Raw genomic sequence first — 20,169 nt, 5'->3', positions numbered from 1 at the left:
GAGGCCGAGGCGGACAGATCACGAGGTCAGGAGATCGAGACCATCTTGGCTAACACGAGGAAACCGCGTCTCTACTAAAAAATACAAAAAATTAGCTGGGCGTGGTGGTGGGCGCCTGTAGTCCCAGCTACTCGGGAGGCTGAGGCAGGAGAATGGCGTGAACCTGGGAGGCGGAGCTTGCAGTGAGCCGAGATTGAGCCACCACACTCCAGCCTGGGCGAAAGAGAAGACTCCGTCTCAAAAAAAAACAAAAACAAAAACAAAAAAAGAATGCATGGAGTTAGTTCATTCTTCTCGCCCCCTGGAACTTCTGATCAAAAGTCAATACCTTTGTGACCTACAAGTCTCTTTATTTGCCCTCCATTATAGACTGAGCTGTTAATAACGTTTAATGAGCTCACGTGGATTCACTGGCTAATAAAGAAGAATAGAGTTGAGGACATTGCTGCCCTGTTTATGCCCAAAAATTACCCTAAACTGAAAGTTGTTTTGTGTTCCTTCACTCCCCTCTGCTGGTAAATTTTAATATAGTTCTTAATTTTTTTAAGTCAAATTGATAGAAACATCAACTGTGTTTTTAAAACTGTAAGAAAAAATAATGTTGAACATCACAAAAATGTACTCAATCTTTCCCAAAACCCATTTCTTTCCAGTTAGTTTTCATAACTGTAGGTTCTTTAAAAAAATGAACACTTTGGCCGGGTGCGATGACTCATGCCTGTAATCCCAGCACTTTGGGAGGCCGAGGCGGGTGGATCACGAGGTCAGGAGACTGAGACCATCCTGGCTAACATGGTGAAACCCGGTCTCTACTAAGCCAAAATACAAAAAATTAGCCAGGCGTGGTGGCGGGCGCCTGTAGTCCCAGCTACTCGGGAGGTTGAGGCAGGAGAATGTTGTGAACCCAGGAGGCGGAGCTTGCAGTGAGCCGAGATCACGCCACTGCACTCCAGCGTTGGTGACAGAGCGAGACTCCGTCTCAAAAAAAAAAAAAAAAAAAAATGAACATGTCACCCATACTTCTAAAGTGTTGTGAAGATGTGTAAAGTTTTCACTTTTTGCATCATATTCACATGTGGCTATATGCCCTTTTCTCTTCAAAGTTTTATCTTGATTACTTATCAGAGGCTTGAGTGTTTTATTATCTCAGTCTTTTGAAAGAATCCTCCTTTAGTTTTATTTTTTAAAACTTGTGGTTTTTCTTTTTCCTTATGTCTTAATGATTTCCGCCTTTTTGTTTGTTTTGCTTTCCCCAGTTTAGTGGATCAATGTAATTTAAATTGCTTTTTAAACCAACATGTAAGGGTATACATTTTCGTTGGGTGCTGTTTGACTTTGTTGCACAAGTTTTAAAATCTATTTTTTAATAGTTTGTATCTTCTAAATTATTTTCTTGCATCTTTTGTTCACATTGCTCTTACTATTAATTTTTTATTTTAATTAATTAATTAATTAATTAATTTAATTATTGAGATGGAGTCTTGCTCTGTAGCCCAGGCTGGAGTGCAGCGGCATGATCTTGGCTCACTGCAAGCTCCACCTCGGGGGTTCATGTCGTTCTCCTGCCTCAGCCTCCCAAGTAGCTGAGACTACAGCTGCCTGCCCCCACATCCGGCCTTTTTTGTATTTTTAGTAGAGATGGGGTTTCACCGTGTTAGCCAGGATGGTCTCGATCTCCTGACCTCATGATCCACCCACCTTGGGCTCTCAAAGTCCTGGAATTACAGGCATGAGCCACTGCACCCGGCCCAAAAGCTTTGTGTTTTTACAGATATTAGACATGTTTCTTGTTTAAGAAAAAAAAATCTTAACGAAAACGTAGGAGAATAAGAGAAACATTTTTCCAAAAAAGAGAAATCATTGTGATTATTTTATCTTATTAGAATGTTGGATAATATAGTCTGCTTCATTAATCATCAAGCATGCTATGCATTTTCCATTTTTATAGGATCTGTATCTCAGTTAAGGTAATACTGGTAATTTTTGCACTGTAATCAAAGATGAAACATATAGGCCAAAATCATAGACCTTGCATAGAAACTGGATAATGAAGACAGCTATGGAGAAAAACATAGATACACACACACGGACACACATATATATAAAGTATACACACATATATTTTTTAAAGTTTTAAAGCTTTTAAAGCAAAAGCCGGCCCCTCTTCTCTTCCAGAGTGGGAGGCCTCTCCCCTCTCTTAGAGTGGGTGGGGAGAGCGGTTGCCATGGGCAGCTTTCCTTGTGAGTCACAGGGCCCTCTGGACACGCTGCTGTCTGGCCACGCCCCCTTTCCCTTTCATCTTTCTCATTGACCAATGGGCTTGGAGCATTAAGGCCACGCCCCTATTCCGCATTCTACTGGGGCCCTGGTTACGCCTCCTCTGGCTCAGTCACACAGCTGCCTGATAGGTTACTGGAGGCCTTGATCAGTTCTTATTGGGATTTTGCTGCTGTGGCCCCAACCCTTCCTCCCTCCCCACCGTGGGATGGCAGAAGAAACTCAACACAACAAATTGGCTGCAGCCAAGAAAAAGGTAACAACGCACTAGGTCATAGCCCCTCAACCCAGCCACAGATCCCCTCTGATGACAAGACCCCTGCCAGAGTCTATACGACTCCTGAGGCACACTGGACTGGTCCCCCCAACCCCGGTGCCTTGGGCTACCCCCACCAAAGTTTTGTCAGTCAGCCCCACCCCTTCAGAAAGCAGCCCAGTCCTTGCCCTCGCCAATCACCCCAGGGTGACTTTGGGTGGGTGACTCCTGGGGCTTCCCGCTCCGTTACTGGGCCCTCATCTCCTGCCGCCCCAAGCTTGATCTCCTTGGGCTCTTTGGGCTCTCATCTCCAAGGAGCCAGGCCCCACCCTCGCCAGTCATCCCTGGGTGACTTTGGGCTGGTGACTCCTGGGACTCCCTGCTGCAGACTGTGCCCTCCCCTCCTGCTGCCTCAAGGTCGACCTCCCTGGGTTCTTTGTGCTGGCGTCTCCAAGGAGCTGGGTCCCAACCCTGTGCTTCCCTCCCCCATCGTGGAGCGGCGACTTGGACATGGTGCTGACATGGTCCCTCCCCCCGACCAGGAGGAGTGGAATGTTGTGATGTCACAGCCCACCTAGTAACTGCCGTTACTGCAAGACTGGCCTTTGACCTTACGACCCAGTCCCCTAAGCGTTCTCACCCCGTTTCTGGTTCCTCTGGTCACAGCACAAATTTCCAGCTGGAAGGGGAATGGAGACTATGGGACCTAGGAGCAAGAGGTTCCAGGCTGCCTCACTCCCTTACAGATGTTGACGGTGGGAAAAGCCTACACTTCCCCCATGAACTCAAAACATTGACAGTATCTCTGGGTGGCAATGAGAGAATGGGTTTGATTTGGTTTTCTCCCAGGCTTCTACTTTCCAGAGAGATTTTAACATTTTTTTCTGAGTTCTCCACCTCATATTCTAATTCTCCATGGTTCTGGGACCAGACTCTCCTTCAGTCAGTGGTCTCTGAAGTGACATTTGCTCATCTTCTGTGGAATAGATCTTGGGAAACTGAACTTGACACCTTGAATCTTCCTCATATTATCTCAACCTTGGGTACTTGGAGTGCCACAGGATAAATGTGGGACATCTTTCTGAAGCATCAGTTTCCCTTGATTCTCTTGAGATCAAGAGAAAAAACATGAATGTACTTAGGGATGACAGTCACATAGGTTTCTAAGAGTATACCAGACCTCTCTCTGAAATGAGGCTTGGGTTGTCCTCTTTCTGATAAATTCTGATTTAAGAGAAAGGCTGCCTTCTGCCATGAGGACACATTGATAGAAAAGTTTGAGAGGTACTGGTGCACTTCTTCACACTAACAGACGTGTGAGGATGCACAACTAAACCACAGGGCATACAGTTCCTGCCTACTTAATGTTTACTTTTCTACCTCTGCCTCTGGTTTTGGTCCCCGGCAGCTGCTGATTCTTGGCAAAACCTCAGAGCTTGGAGTCAGAAGACTGAGTTTCAAAGTTCCAGTATTGCCTTTTTTTTTTTTTCTAGCCATGATAGCAATCCTTCTCAGTCGCTAAATGAGTGTGACAACACCTTGTACAGTTGTTGGTGTCATTAAATCAGATGATGTGTAAGTGTATTTTGTAAAAACTGTAAAGGAGGATGTGGCTGTAGGGGCTGACGGTTCTCATGAATATTACTGCTCTTCTTTCCAACAGTTAAAAGAATATTGGCAGAAAAACAGCCCTAGAGTTCCAGCAGGAACGAACAGGAACAGAAAAACAAATGGCAGTATCCCTGAGACAGCCACTTGTGGTGGTTGCCAGCCACCTGGGGATGTGAGTCTTGGCTGACCAGGCTTCTGGGGACAGGGGGCCCAAGGGGCAATAGAGGGTAATTCTTAAGATTGTGGATGGACTGCTGGGTACTGGTTAAGAATTCTGGCTTTAGCCGGGTGTGGTGGCCCACGCCTGTAATCCTAGCACATTGGGAGGCCAAGACAGGCGGATCATGAGGTCAGGAGATCGAGACCATCCTGGTTAACACAGTGAAACCCTGTCTCTACTAAAAATACAAAAACATTAGCCACACGGGGTGGCGTGTGCCTGTAGTCCCAGCTACTCAGAAGGCTGAGGCAAGAGAATGGTGTGAACCTGGGAGGTGGAGCTTGCAGTGGCCAAGATCATGCCACCGCACTCCGGCCTGGTGACAGAGCAAGACTCTGTCTCAAAAAAAAAAAAGGAATTCTAGGTTTGAATCCTGCCTCTCCATCTGCTCTGCTAGGGATATGATTTAGGGCAAGTTGCTTGACCTCATTGGGCCTCTGTTTTCACATCTGTATAATAGAGGTGGTATTGTTTCACTTCCATTTGTGAAGTTTAAATGAGATTTGTTATTGTTGTTTTTATGTTAATCCCTAGTACATGGCCTGCTGTAAACACTCAGGACACCCAGGATATGGTTTGATTTTCCTCATCCCCAGTCTCAAGGGGAAACCAGGACAATGGGAACAGCCACTTGCCATCAGGAGTCACTGAAGGGGCCCCAGGATGGGATGGTGGGGAGATAAGAACCATGAGAGAAGTTGGCACAAAGGAGTTATGGGACAAAAGGTCCAAGATAGGCAGAAAAGAAAATGTTGCCAGTTGATGGGGAAGAAAGGAAGTCAGAGGGCTCAGACACTGTGGGGGACAGAACATCTCCATGTGCACTCTCATCTCTTGTAGTCAGCAACAGGTTTCCACAGGGAAGGCCCTACATCATCTGCTACCCTGAAAGATCTGGAGGTAAGAGGCTCTGGGTGGAGGTGCAGTGACCCTTCGGGTCAACCCTCCAACCTCCTCCTCCAGGTGGGACTGGGTGCCCCTCTGCCAGCTGAGACAGCCCACACACCCCCAGCCCTAACGATCGTTCTCTCTACCTCTCCCCCCACTCCTGCTCCACCTCCTCCTCTCTGCATGCACCTCAGAGCCCGTGCCAAGAACGAGCAGTAGTCCTGGATTCAACGTCCGTCAAAATCAGTCGGCTGAAGAAAACCATCAAATCTTTGGTAAGAGTCCGGTGGGGTCCCCTGATTCCACGCTGCCAATCCTGGGCTCCAGTTTCCCCTTGGGGCCCTGAAGAAAGGGGCTGGGGGTCCCTGGTGCCCGGGACAAATAGGGAGCTTGGGTGCCCAGGCCTCACCTGGAGGGACCCCAGAGCATGCAGCATGGCTCTTCTTTTGCTGCCCTCTTTGCCGACTCTCTCCTCTCCAGACACCCCTGCTCGAGTCCTTGCTACACACGCCCTGGGGTTGTTGCCTCCTGGGGAAGTGCTAGCCTGACTGGTTGTCAAGGGCCCCGTATTTCTGCCATGACTCAGTCCCTAATTTGCTCTTTGATTCTGGACAAGCCACCTCTCCTTTTTGGGCTCGTGTTTCCAGAGGAGGTAGTGAGTATCAAAGGTCTCTGTTAGCTCTCGAGTCTGAGATTTAAAGGCCCCCTAGAGTGGAGACCTCAGGGCTAAGGGCTCCTGTCTGTCCTTTTCCATCCTGTATCTGCTGTGAAGAACCGTACCTGGTCCATACGTGCTCAGTAAGTGTTTATTGAATGAACCCACTTTTCTAAATCACAAGCTGCCAGAAGGAGGGGCCTTTCTGAAACTGCATCTCTAGAGGTTTATGTTGCTGTCCTCTCAAGAGATTCCAGATTCAGACTTTGAGTTCTGTGGCTGTGGGCAAAAGCCAACAAAGACCCAAATCCTCTGTCCTTGGGAGCTTGAGGAGAGTTTACCAGTTTGTGTTCCCATTATGTCTGAGAACTTTGCCTTTAAAATCCATTCCTGGCCCCTGCCTACCGCTTCCTGGTCTGGGGAATAGAGTTGAGGGGGCCACCCTCCATCACCTTATTTGACTCTCCCCACAGAAACAACAGAAGAAACAAGTGGAACATCAGCTGGAAGAAGTAACGTGATTTCGTTTCCTCGCGACATGACTGCTGGGTTTGGGGGGCACTCAGACATAGAGGCCCCAGTCTCGTCTCACCCACTCCCAGCCTGGGGAAGAAGCCTCACCCCTCAGATTCCACCCCATCCCCACAGGGCCCCTGATAACCTGGTCCCATGGGTGGGCCTGTCCTGGGGCATTGGTGGCATTCTGGGGGCATGTCTCTTGCTGTGCCATCTCTGCCTCCCCCTGGTAAGAGCTCTGTCTTCCTCTTCCTACAGGAAAAGAACGCAAATGAGGAGAAACAGAAAGCTGAAAGGGAGCTAGAGGTGAGTGGAGGGTGTGCAGTTTCCTCCTGTCCTCCGGAGAAGGTTTCTTTCCTTCTCTTTCAGCACTTGCTTGGCTTTTCTCCCAAAGGGTCAAATCCAGACATCGATCATACAGAAGGAAGAACTAAATACAGACCTGTACCACATGGAACGTTCTCTCAGATACTTTGAAGGTGGGAATCTGGGCACCCTGTCATCCTTCAACCTGGCACTTTGACAGGTCTTCAGGAGGAGTCCTTTGGGCCCCATCTCAACTCTCTCATTACAGAAGAGTCCAAGGACCTGGCTGTCCGCCTGCAACATTCAATGCAGTGTGAAGGAGAGTTAGAGAGGATTCTCTCTGCTGTCATCGCCACAGAGAAGAAGGCGGCAAACCAGGTGAGTCCAGCCACCTGCCCCATCCCCTGGGAGCCTGGTTTTGCAGATGGAGGAGTGAGCCTAAAGGTCCCTTCTGCAGGATGGCATGTCCTGCCCAGAAGGCAGCATGGCCATTTCTTGCTACTTTTTTGTATGGTTTTTAGTGGCAGCCTGGGGCCGAGTCAGCTGCTGTGGGTGAGTTGGGGGGCACTGTGCGGAGTGAGCACTGGACGCAGAGCTTGGAGGCCAAGTGCCTGCCCCGCCCTTACCTGGCTGTGGTCTTGGGCAAGTCCTAGGTGGGGTATTGGGTACTTGTACTGTGAAGGTACAGAAGAGTACCTTTAGTATGTTACCATTTCTGTAGAAAGAGGAAACGCGTGCATGTGTGTGGGTGTGTGTGTGTGTACATACTATGATAATATACATAAAACATGTCTGTAAGCGTTCATAAAAAATTCAGGAGAGAGCAACAAGATGGCTGGGAGATACTTCCCTTCTGTACCTTCTGAGTTTTGGACTATGTGAATGTATCATCCTTTCAAAAAGTGAACAAAAGATTAATTTTCCCCTTCTTATCTGTGCCCCCATCCCCAGCAAGAAAAATGGGCTTAGAGAATTGGATAGACCTGGGTGTTTATATCCCAGCTCTGCCTAAGTGAACTTAGGCAAGCACTTAACCTCAAATACTCCATGTTTTTTCATCTCCACAATAGAGGGAATCATAGTAACTGTCTCCTATGGTGGTTGCGAGGATTAAATGGGATTGTTAGCACGGTACCTGGTGAAGCATTCCACAAAGGTTCAAACAGTGGTAATAATAACAGTAATAACAATAGCAATATTATCTGATCTCTCTGGGCCTCTGTTAGCCAGCTATAAATTCAATCTCATTCCCTGTCCGTTCCAACTTTACTGTGTTCTTTTAAAAACCAGACCACGGGCTGGGAAATGCCTTGATCTTTACTGACCGAGTTGTATACTGGGCCTAGCCCTAGCCCTTTTAAGGGGCACTGTGTGGAAATGCCCAGGCTCTCCAGATTGAAACTTCTCACTCTTCACCATCCAGTTGTCCAGCCGCAGCAAAGCACGTACGGAGTGGTGGTTAGAGCAGTCCGTGCGGGAGCAGGCACTACTGAAAGTGCAGCTGACACAGGTGAGGTTTTCCGAGGGAGGGATGTGGAAGGACGATGACCCCAGGTGGCCAGGAGCAGGTGAGGACCAGTGACAGCCCTTCCTAACTTCTGTGCCCATTCTTGCAGTTGAAGGAGTCATTTCAACAACTCCAATTAGAAAAAGATGAGTATGCTGATAGTATAAAAGGAGAGAGGGCCCTGTGGCAGCAGAGGATGAGAAAAATGTCGCAGGAGGTGAGATCTGACCCTTCAGCCCCCCCACATTAGATAGGTCACTGGATCTTTCTGGGCATCTGTAAAATGGGAATAGTAGAGCCAGAGGTGGTCATGGGTCTGGGCTTTGTGGAGGTGGGGGCAGAGAGGGAGAGGGCAGCCTGTCCAGCCACCAGCCCCTCTCTCCAGGGCCCTTTCCCCCTGTGCTTTGGGCAGGTTTACACACTGAAGACAGAGAAGGAGCATTATACTCATTGGGTAGAGGAGCTGGAGAGGAGCTTGTCCGAACTTAAAAACCAGATGGGTAAGATGGGGCTGGCATGACCTGGGAGCAGGACTGGCATCAGAGGGCTGTGAGGGTGGCTTAGAATGCCCCAGGGAGGTGGGTGGATGGAAGGGCTTTGAGGCAGAGGGAAAGAGATCTGTGCCAGGAGACGGCGAGTCTTGTCATCTCAATGAGTCTCAGTGTGTCAGTGTCCCCATCAGCAAAGAGGGCCCGCTGTCAGCCAACAGCAGTGCTCTTTCTCTGAAAGTGCTTTGGAAGACTGGCTACCATCTGGGTGCGAGGAATTATTAGCAGTGAGGCCAAGTTTGAGGAGCCTGAGAGGAGCTGTGCGCCAAGAGGGGGGTTTTTCTTTTTTGAGAATCCAGAGGCCCTTATTATCTGCTTCCTTTCTCAGCTGAACCCTTGCCCCCGGAGCCCCCAGCAGTGCCCTCTGAGGTGGAGCTGCAGCACCTGAGGAAGGAACTAGAGAGAGTGGCAGGAGAGCTCCAGGCCCAGGTCAAAAACAATCAGCACATAAGTCTCCTGAACCGGCGACAAGAAGAGAGGATTCGGGAGCAGGAAGAGAGGCTTCGGAAGCAGGAGGAGAGGCTTCAGGAGCAGCATGAGAAGCTTCAGCAGCTGGCCAAGCCACAGAGCGTCTTTGAGGAGCCGGTGCGTTGCCCCAACTGGGGAGCCTGCCCTCCTCCCTAGCCCTCCGGGCCTTTGTTTCCCCACCTCTAAAATGGGGCAGTGTAGCCCTCACGTGAAAGGTTACTTCTAAAGGCACCTGTGAGCCAGGTGGCTGTGGGAGAGGGGGTGATTTTTCTAACCTGCCTCCAGCCTTCCCAGTGCCATGGGAGGCAGACACCAAGTTCTGGGGTCTCCAGCTGCAGTGGGTGGCTGCCGATTGCTTCTCGCTGTCCAGAACAATGAGAACAAGAGCGCACTGCAGTTGGAGCAGCAAGTAAAGGAGCTACAGGAGAAGCTTGGTGAGGTGAAGGAGACGGAAACCTCCACCCCATCCAAGAAGGGCTGGGAGGCGGGCAGCAGCCTCTTGGGAGGGGAGGTGCCAGGCCAGAGGCAGCTTCCAGCCTGGGGGCTGGTGACCACAGCACCCCCCAGGGCAGTCCTGTGACTGTTTCTTGCTTCCTGCCTCTGACTTTTAAAGGTGGGTAGCCCTGGGCTCCTCTCAGGTCTGGACATCATCATCCCAGCTAGAGGCATGGAGCCCCCAATCACAGGGGAAGAGACAGTGCTATAACAGGCTCCTTATACCAGGTGCAGTGGCTCATGCCTATAATCCCAGCACTTTGGGAGGCTGAGGCAGGAGAATCGCTTGAGGTCGGGAGTTTGAGATCAGCCTGGCCAATGTGGTAAAACCTCATCTCTGCTAAAATTTAAAAAAAAAAAAAAAAAAAAATTAGCAGGGCATTGTGGCGCATGCCTGTAATTCCACCTACTCGGGAGGCTGAGGCATGAGAATTGCTTCAACCCAGGAGGTGGAGGTTGCAGTGAGCTGAGGTTGCACCACTGCACTCCAGCCTGGGCCACAGAGTGACACTCTTGTCTGAAAACAAAACAAAAAGACTCCTTAGATTAAAACTGGATTCCAGCCTCGGTTCCACTGGTCACCATTCAAGTACTTTGCATCTCTAAGTCTCTGTTTCTTTAACTTCAAAGGGAAGTTAGCATTTTCCTTACAGAGGTGCTGAGGATTAAATGAGAAGAGGGTATGAGATTTGAGGCTGGGGAAGGAGGCATGGGGTTCTAGGAAAGGGAGGCAGTCACTTAGGCCTGGAGTAAGGGGACAGGGGCCTGGGTAGCTGACAGAGCCCCACAGTGCCCTCGCTACCGCTACCGTATTAATGGGCCCAGAATCTGGAAACCAGCCACCACGTGCCCTCACACCCAGGGTCTTCCTGCAGGGGGAGCTGAAGAGCCAAGAGGCTCAGAGTCTGCAGCAGCAGCCAGACCATTACCTGGGTCACCTGCAGCAGTCTGTGGCCACCTATCAGCAGCAGGTGGCCGCCTATCAGCAGCTGACCTGTGAGAAGGAGGCGCTGTACAGGCAGTGACTGCAACAGACCCAGCTAATGAACCAGCTGCAGCAGCAGGAAGCTTGGGGCAAAGCAGTGGCCGAGATGGCCTGCCAAAAGTTGCAGGAGACCCATGGGAGGGAGCTGCCGAGGATGGGGCTGTGAGGGGGACGACCTGGTAAACTCCATCCCTTCTCACTCTTTCCTGGCCCCTTAGGAGCGCCTGGAAGCTGCCAGCCAGCAGAACCAGCAGCTAACAGCCCAGCTGAGCCTCATGGCTCTCCCTGGGGAAGGTACGGGAGACCGCTCAGAGGAAGAGGAGAGAGCCCCAGGAGGAAGGGGGGACTGCTAGCAGCATAGGATTGAGGAGTTGGAAGAGACCTTTAGAACAGCTGGTCATTATGCCGACCGGGTGCCTGCACTAAGTTCGGCATCAGTGTGGTGACCTCCTGTGAGCGGGGGGTCACCAAGTTGCCTAAGGATGGCTGAACTGGCCAAGGTCAGAAAGGGAGCAGGTCAGAACTCCCACATCGACCAGTAGTGGGAGTGTGCCTGGGCGGAATAGCAAGATCTTGATTCTTAAAAGTAAAAATAAAGAACAACAGCTCATTCTTCTCTGGGGAGGGGCTGGCTCAGGGTTACACAGTGAGGGTGGAGGTAGAGGTGGGCCCACAGTACCTCCCTTGTTGGGTTGTCTGAAGACCCCTCTGGCCACCCCCCACAGGGCACGGAGGAGAACATCTGGACAGTGAGGGGGAGGAGGCACCTCAGCCCGTGCCGAGTGTCCCAGAGGACCTGGAGAACAGGGAGGCCATGGTGAGCCTGACTCCCCCTGCACCCATTTTGCCACCTTTCTCTGTGGTCCCTCCAAGACCCCTTAATGCTCTTCGTTTCCCTGCCTTCTGATTTCTCTGGACCCTCACCCCTTCCGAGAGCCAGTGGTCAGACACCATTTCACCTGTGGCCAACAGGTGCACTCTCTGAGGCCCCAAGGGAAGGGGCTGCGCTCCACCTCTCTGCCCCATTTCTTCTGTGTATGCCCCTAGAAGAATGCTCACATCTTGCCCTCAGGTGGCATTTCTCAAGTCCTCTGGAGCTAGTGCCCAGGAGAAGCAGGCACAGTTACAAGAGCAGGTGAAAGAGCAGAGGGTGTGCTGCCAGCGCCTGGCTCACCCGGTGGCCTCGGCTCAGAAGGAGCCAGAGGTGGCCAGAGGCCCTGGAGCCCCAGGGCCTGGGGGCAAGTCTGTGAGTGGGGAGACCCACTGGGCCCTGCAGGAGGTCATGGAGAAGCTGGCCCATGCCAGGACTCACCTCCGCCTTCTCCATGACTGGAAAATGCCACCTGAGGGCAGGTCGCTGCCGAGATGTGACTGCAATATTTTGGCTCCAGAGCAGCTTTATGGACCACCTGGAGGAGAAGGCAGACCTGAGTGAGCTGGTGAAGAAAAAAGAACTTTGCTTCATCCACCACTGGCGAGAGAGATGCCATCAGTGAGTGGGAGGCCAGGGCATGGCAGGGGGAGCTGCAGGGCCGTCGAAGGGGCCCCAGCGTCTGAGCCCTGTCCTCCCGCAGGAAAATCCATCACCTTTTATCAGAACCAGGGGGCTGTGCCAAAGATGCGGCACTGGGAGGAGGACACCATCAGGCTGGAGCTCAGGGAGGAGATGAAGGTAGGGTGTGCAACATCTCTGTGGGGGTGGGGGTGGGGGTGGGGGTGAGGGTGGGTGCAGGCAGCGGCATGGCAGCTGAGCACCCCTCCCTCCAGGTGAAGCTGCTGGAGATGCAGCAGATGGTATTGCGGCTTCCAGCAACTACAACAATGGGCACAGAAAATTCCTGGCCACTGCCCAGAACCCTGCTGATGAGCCCAGTCCAGGAGCCCCAGCCCCCCAGGAGCTTGGGGCTGCAGACAAGCATGGTGGTGAGTAGACCCCTCAGGCGGGGTGGGCAGGCAGGAAGAGGGGGGCTCCCACTGTGCTGAGATCCCTGCCTCCCTCTCTCCAAAGATCTTTGTGAGGTGAGCCTCACCTCCTCTGCCCAAGGAGAGGCCAGGGAGGATCCTCTCCTTGACAAGCCTACTGCACAACCGATCGTGCAGGACCACCAGGAGCACCCAGGCTTGGGCAGCAACTGCTGTGTGCCGTTCTTTTGCTGGGCTTGGCTGCCAAGAAGAAGGAGATAAACATCACCATCATCAAAAAGCTGCTCAAGAAATTTTTAAATAGGAAACCAAGTTATGGGGTTAATCTCCTACACAATTCATTTACTTCCTTTGAATGTTAGAGTCACTCATGATTATTTGTGTTTCTAATTTATAGTTTAAGTTTATTCGTAAAAAGTTAAAAGAGAGTGGGTCTCTGTGGCTCTCACTGATGTTCACTCTGGCATCCTTTAGCATTTTTCTTTTTTAATTTCATAATTGTAGGTCATTAGCATGCATATCGAGTTTGCCCTTACGTGGTGGGAGTTCAAACACACAAAGACCCACCCTTTGCCCAGAACTGTTCTCGCTGGTTTGGAATAGGCTGCCATGCTTTTTTAATGTTATTGCAGCATGTATATTCACTACAGCATTCAGACAAAATTTGCCTATGTTCTGCTGTTGTTTGATCTAATCTTAATCACAGTGAGCTCTTCGTTAGCTCAATATGTAGTTTGCCCCCAAGTGTGCACCGTTTATTACTTTGTAATATGCCACTATGAGTACTGACATTTAGAGTTGTTTAAAGGCCAAGAACTGGAAACAGCCTTTCCTCCATTTTCTGTGTATTGGTGATGGGAGTGAAACCTTTTGGGGGAGCTTTTTAAATCTCACAGAAGAGGAAAGTGGCCTCCTCTGGCAGGTATGTCCAGGATAGAGTGTGTTTCATCTGTTCCGGTGCCAGGAATTAGCGGTGTATTATGGTGGTTCCCTTAGGATTTGTATGTGCTCTGGGCTCATGAAGATATTGCATCATGAGCTGCAGCAGTTGCACTCTTTTTCGATGACCTAAAAAGGGCTTATTTCTGAGGAATGAAAGGTTCCCATCATTGACTGTGGATGTGGAAAACCTTTCCTAGCTTAGAGCATTTGTATCTACAATACATTTTAAAGTCAGAGTTCATGTTACCTGTTTTAATCACATGACTACATGCCCCAGTACACAAAAGGGCACTGGTTGGCATTCCTCTTGATGTATTTAGTGAAGATCATAAGAAATCCTTTACGAGCTCAAATGTCCCTGGAACAGGCATACAGGCTCTAGTCAAGAATGAATTAGAGTGAAGGAAAGCTGTGTGACACCTGGCATTCCTCTCTGTTCACGGAGATTCTTGGAGGCTTGAAGATTGATTTTACCATCTAGACCTCTTTGGCTAATACCTATTCTTCAACCACCTTGGTTACTCTGACATAGGAATTTACTTCTTTTTCTTTGAATGGAAAACACTTTAAAAAATAATAGAAACATTATTATAAACTAATATATGTGAGATACTTAGTTGAAACAAAAAGGAGTTTTAGTAGACGGTATCATACTATCTTTGAAAATCAAGGAGAAGTTTATGAAACTTAAAATGTGTACAAACTGCAGTGCAATCTACTGTTCATGAATGTCAATGTATTATATTATCAGGAAACGTGTCTATACAATCAGAGTTATATTTTCTCACAGAATTCTTTACAAAGTGAAATATGTTTTTGTTCCTCTGGGTTTCTGTTAGGGACATATTTTGTGCAATATTTATGTGATTGTGCCTATGCATGATGAATGAATGCATTTCAGTTATATATTGCCTAAATCGTAACTTGATGATGCTTGGGAAAGACTCAACAGTTAAAACTTCATGAAGTTCTAATGTCTGTGTTCCAAAACACATCACATTGTTAGGATGCAGGGAGATAGGTGTGTGTGCTCCCTGTGGTGGGGATTTCTAGTTACTAGATCATCTCCATTTTTAGCATTTGGCATCCTCATGATACTTCTATAAATATGACATTAACAGAAGAGCAACAATACGATTTTACCGATGGAATAACAGATTTGCTGGCATTCACTGAAAGGGTGCAAATATTCGGTCCTTGTGACTTCAACTGACTCTTCCAAATTTTATGAATGTATCAATGTATTAGATAAACCCAGTTTCAGAATGATAAAGAAAAAATGTTAGACCAAATAATGCGGCTCATTAACAGTGGTCTGATTTCTAGCCCGTGGGTTTAAAATGCACTTAAAGTCCTGTTCTCGCCTTTTATTTTCTGAACTTGCCGCTTTTGCATTCTTTGAGTTCAGTTTAAAGACACTTACTTTAAGAGCATTTTAAACCCTCGGGCTAGAAATCGGACCACTGTTAATCAGCCACATTATTTGGTCTAACGTTTTTTCTTTTATCATTCTGAAACTGGGTTTATCTAATACATTGATAAATTATTTCAAAGGTACTTTTATCGTTGCAATCACTTCACTTTTACCCTGATAAATATCAGTGACTAGGAATGACCTTCGGATAGCGTTTAGCATCTGTAACCAATCTGACAATAATGTGTTCATGAGGTGCCTATGGATTAAATCACACACTGGCATATTTAAGCTGAAGGTCAGTCTGGAAAATGAATTTACTATATTGACTGAAATACCACTCTTTGTGTAGGCATTTGTCATATATTTAAGAAAAAGCTAAAAAGAATGGAAATTGTATGACAATAACTTAAGTCTTTCTCCAAAGTGCATGCAGTCTTTTGCGATACCTCATTCAGCTGAGTATTTGTGCTCTTCCTCATTCAGTATAAGGCAGCTTTCAGTTTGCTTAGAAGGCAACATTGGAATGTTAGAGTTCATCAGAAACATAGAATTTTAAAATGTGAGTTCCACTGAATACATTTTAATTTCTGTAGGAAGAATCAAAACACCTATTTAAAGATGGCAATATATAATAATCATTTTAAAAATATTTGATTCAACCTGATAATTTTCCAGAAATGAAAAAAAAGCTCTAAAACCAAAGCTGATTTTAGATAATTTGAAAATGTAAATCAGCCCTATCCATAATATAGTTTCTCTAAAACTTTATCTTAAAGAGTCATTTTAAAATAATATAACTATTAAAAAATGTAACTGCTATCTTAATGTTCTGAAATAATCTAAAACATTTTAAAATATGAATACTGTAGTATAAAAGAAAGAAATGGTGGGAACGAAAAGCAGAGAAAGAAATGTCAATTCCAGTCCAAAGTTTTATTTGCCAAGTTTTCTTAGAATGAATTTTACCAGTTTATGAATTATTGTAAACAGAATGTGTCATGGAAATACTGAAAGATTTTTCCCTAGAGTGGCCTTATTGACTGCTGGTGTGATGCCACTGTAATGTAATAAATTATTAAATTGTTTCAATGTGTTGTTTTTGCCTAAAATTTTATTTTGCGTTTCTTGAAAACTATAGTATTAAAGGTATTGATACTGTGCAAATGCTGGGCATGCTTGGCATGAGATAATGTGTTTCATTTTTACAAAGTTGTAATATAACTATGCAAGTGTTTCTCAAAAGAACACAAGATGTAAAAGGTTATGGGATTAAAAAAGTTATGGGGTGAAAAATTATGGGATAAAAAATGTAAAAACGTTGTGGCAAAAAAACTTGTGGGAAAAAAGTAGAAAACAGTATTATGAAAAGTTCCAAAAAGTTATGAAAAAGAAGTTACGGGATTTTTTTTAAAAAAGTCATGGAATAAAAATAAAAATTAAAAGCAGGCCCCTGTCAGCAAAGCCTGGAGAAGTGGGGCTGGGGTCTCCACCACCACACTGTCCCTATCTCCCCTTCCCAGTAACCCCTTTACAATTAGGGTAGCAGGACAAGACCTCTGTTTAATGGGGAAAGACAAACAGACCCTTTGCCACCTTGACCAGGGCTGAGTCCCTAAATTTCTGGATGATGATGATTGTTATTTAAGAGCCAGAGGCTGGTGGAGTTGGTTTGTTTGGAGGAGGCCTGATGCCCCCCTTACTCTCACCATGGCAACGTTTCCCTCAGGGGGGCTCCCATCTTATTCAGAGAGGTAGCTGAGGCCGGAAAGCGGGGCTAACTGTGGACCAGCGAGGGCATGGGCCGCTGGGGTGGCCCACCTTCCCCGGTGTACATACTGTGTCTGTGTAACATTTTGTATATTCCAGAGGGTAGGGCTGCCCCTGTATCATACCTAGCAGAGGTTGCAGCTGGCACACGGGGAGGAGGTTCTAATAATTATTTGTGGCTGGGAAACTTATTTATTGCTAGCATAGGACAGAGGAAGGAGGCGGGAATGGGGTCGTGGCTCTCTGGTGGTGTGATCACAGCTTCCTGCAACCTCCAAGTCTCAGGCTCAAGTGATCCTGCCACCTCAGCCTCCCAGGTAGCTGGGAGTATAAGCATGCACTGCTATGCCTGGCTAATTTTTACATTTTTTTGTAAAGAAAAGGTCTTACTATGTTGCCAATGCTGGTCTTGAACTCCTGGCCTCAAGCAATTCTCCCATCTTGGCCTCCCAAAGCACTGGGATTACAGGCATGAGACATTGCTCCTGTCCATTAGGTTTTGTCTTTATTACTGTTTTGTTGTTGTGGTTGTTGTTTCGTTTTATTTTGTTTTGTTTTTTGACAGAGTCTTGGTGTGTTGCCCAGGCTGGAGTGCCGTGGTGTGATCTCGGCTCACTGCAACCTCTGCCTCCTGGTTCAAGCAATTCTCATGCCTCAGTCTCTCGAGTGCCTGGGGTTACAGGCATGAGCCACTGCACCCCTGGCTAATTTTTGAATTTTTAGTTGAGACAGAGTTTTGCCGTGTTGGCCAGATTGGTCTTGAACTCCTGCCTCAAACAATCCACCCTCCTCAGCCTCCCAAAGTGCTGGGATTACAGGGGTGAGCCACTGCTCCTGGCTAAGATCCCATCTCTATTTAAATAAAAAAAGAAAATTCAGAGCATGTGGAATACAGAACACCAAAGTCCAAAGTTATTTACCTCTCTGAGGTAATCTGTGTAAACAATTTGAAATATCTCTTTTCAAGTTCATACTTGCTATGCATATACATACATATACACACATACGTTGACATAGTCCCCCTTCCCTGCTGTCATGCTATTAGAGTCTTCTTTTTTTTTGTAGAAATTGGACCAACTCTGTGTTCTTTGCTGGCCCATATTTCTCCTATTCAGTGATGTGTTACGAATGTGTGTTTAAGTCAATGTATGCAACTCTTCAATATCATTTTAAAAGCTTAAATATACGATCATATGAAGGCATTACAATTTATTCCAACAGTTCCATTTTGCACATTTAATAATTTCCATTGGTTTGCCAGGGAGAACATTCTCATGCCATGGCTAAATCCTTTTGTACGGCCATCCTTAATTATTCCCTGAAGATAAACTTTTAAATAAAGTTGCTAGATGAGTCTCATTTCTTAAAAAGTTCTTTTTTGGTAGTTTATATGTAACACTGTAGTTTTATATGGACTTGCAAATAGCTATAGTGCCAGTAAAAAATGTGATAAAATTAAACTCTTTCACGTATGCCAAAAATATTTTGATTTAGTGCTTCATTAAGTGCATGATTACAGTCTCTGTATCTTTTGATTTACCTTTCTACCTTTACAATTTTCAGCCCAGATACTTAGAGGTCACATAGTAAATTAAGGTTTTCTTTATTTAATAATCTCCGTCTTTCTAAATTTGATGAGTCACAGTAAGTTATTTTTGGGTTGTTGAAAGCTGTGGCTCTGTTCTAAATTTGAGCCCAGAAATCATGCCACTTACAAAATATGCTTTGTCTTCCAACATCAGAGTGTCTGGTAGAAGGTGACTGTTCTTGGAATTTAGAAAATCTAAACAGGACAAGAATATGGAAAATATTTCTGTTTCTGATAATATGGCTGAGTAGGTACTCTGCAAAGCCTCTGTCATAAAATAGACATTCTGGATAGTCCTTGGAAAGACATATTTGATCTTGCCAAAAAAAAAAAAAAATCCAGAATCTCTAAGAATGAAGATGAAGTGAAAATCAGAAGGGCTACTACGAGAATAATGGGGAAGCAGCCCCAGTCATCAAGGGATGTGTGTACATGTTCAATAAAAAGTTTCAAACCTAAAAAAAGTCAAGAAAAAAATATAACTGCCCTACATACATACATCATCAACAATTTTTCCTTCATGGCATGGCCAATTTTTTGTTTTGTATTTTTTTTTAAAGGTGGGCTTTTGCTGTGGTTGCCCAGGCTGGAGTGCAGTGGCATGATCTTGACTTACTGAAACTTCTGCCTCCCAGGTTCAAGCAATTCTCCTGCCTCAGCCTCCTGAGTAGCTGGGATTACAGGCACCCATCACAACATCCGGCTAATTTTTGTATTTTTAGTAGAGATGGGGTTTCACCACGTTGGCCAGGCTGGTCTTGAACTCCTGACATGAGGTGATTCGCCCGCCTCGGCCTCCCAAAGTGCTGGGATTACAGGCGTGAGCCACCGCACCTGGCCACATCCTGTTTTGTTCCATTTGTATTCCCACTTCATTTATATACATTCCTTCTTCCTCTGAATTATTTTGAAGTAAAACCTATATATCATATCATTTTTTAAATTACCTTATATGTATCTGTAGAAGACAAGGAATTTTTAAAAATAAATATAACACCATTAAAGACCAAAAAATTAATACATTCTGAAAATAGCCACAAATCCAGAGTTCACATTTTCTTGACTTTCTCATAAGTGATTTTTTCTAGGTTATCTATTTCAATCAGATACCTGTTTGCTCATATTTACATTCCTAACTGAACAATGTCTGAAGAGGTACTTAAACCTGACATAAAACGCAAATGAGCTTATGACCAAATGCTTAGTGGAAGAAAAAACTTCACACTGCAAGATGAGTCCCTCCAAATACAGAAAGGACCAGTATTTTAAGAGGTATGTTAACTAAAATGTTGCAGTGTATGGAGCAGAGCAGGAAGAACCTTTAAGTCTGAAACGTACAAGTAAATTTCATAGTTTCCGTGGTCCTTCCACAACAATCTCTGGCATCAGTTTTCTCTACAATGGAGGTAACAGTAGCTCTTTCAGAGTAGGAAAAGGCTTACAGCAGTGCTAGAAGAGGGTGGTGGCTATATAAAGTTTAGCTATTTGTATATTGTAACAAACCAACTTTTTTTTTCTTTTTTTTTTTTTTAGTCAATAGTAGATTTCTTTTGGAAAAATAGGAGCCTCCTGTCTGGGGACACCTGCAGTTCCACTAAGTGAACATTGGTGTCTGCTCACCTTTGCCTCTATTTCTCTCAATAATATACTGTCAAGCTGTTCCCTGATTTAGCAATTTTATATACTTTCTTTTTCTTTATTTTTTTTTCCTTTCTGTTTTCCTGAGACACAGTCCTGCTCTGTCGCCCAGTCTGGACTGCAGCAGTGCCATCATGGCTCACTGCCACCTCCACCCCCTGG

The 20,169-nt window shown here is 46.4% G+C and overlaps 2 protein-coding genes across 3 annotated transcripts; both read left to right on the top strand.

Moving 5' to 3' along the window:
- Positions 1-4,112: 4,112 nt before the first annotated feature.
- Positions 4,113-6,464, top strand: LOC134757233 (golgin subfamily A member 8N-like; the record flags this gene model as incomplete). Its single annotated transcript, XM_063698429.1, has 4 exons — positions 4,113-4,316; positions 5,205-5,264; positions 5,447-5,527; positions 6,381-6,464. Coding segments are annotated over 4 exons (393 nt in total), but the record flags the coding sequence as incomplete, so codon positions are not given.
- Positions 6,465-6,472: 8 nt separating this feature from the next.
- Positions 6,473-16,103, top strand: LOC134757232 (putative golgin subfamily A member 8I). 2 transcript variants are annotated; one of them, XM_063698428.1, is made up of 14 exons: positions 6,473-6,729; positions 6,818-6,902; positions 6,998-7,107; positions 8,153-8,239; positions 8,346-8,453; positions 8,649-8,736; positions 9,113-9,369; positions 9,623-9,702; positions 10,950-11,026; positions 11,458-11,549; positions 12,124-12,224; positions 12,307-12,404; positions 12,500-12,655; positions 12,741-16,103. In XM_063698428.1, exons 1-14 carry the CDS (start codon positions 6,577-6,579, stop codon positions 12,914-12,916), a joined length of 1,668 nt encoding a protein of 555 aa, XP_063554498.1. In that variant the 5' UTR covers positions 6,473-6,576; the 3' UTR covers positions 12,917-16,103. The 2 variants fall into 2 exon arrangements, with proteins under 2 accessions (XP_063554498.1, XP_063554497.1); XM_063698427.1 differs by lacking the exon at positions 9,623-9,702 and having other exon boundaries at positions 6,480-6,729; positions 10,951-11,026.
- Positions 16,104-20,169: the final 4,066 nt, after the last annotated feature.

Source organism: Gorilla gorilla, chromosome 16 (genome assembly GCF_029281585.2).
Source record: "Gorilla gorilla gorilla isolate KB3781 chromosome 16, NHGRI_mGorGor1-v2.1_pri, whole genome shotgun sequence".
Classification (NCBI taxonomy): Eukaryota; Metazoa; Chordata; class Mammalia; order Primates; family Hominidae; genus Gorilla; species Gorilla gorilla.
Note: the sequence above shows the minus strand (reverse complement) of the source record. Positions and strands in the feature narration are given on the sequence as shown.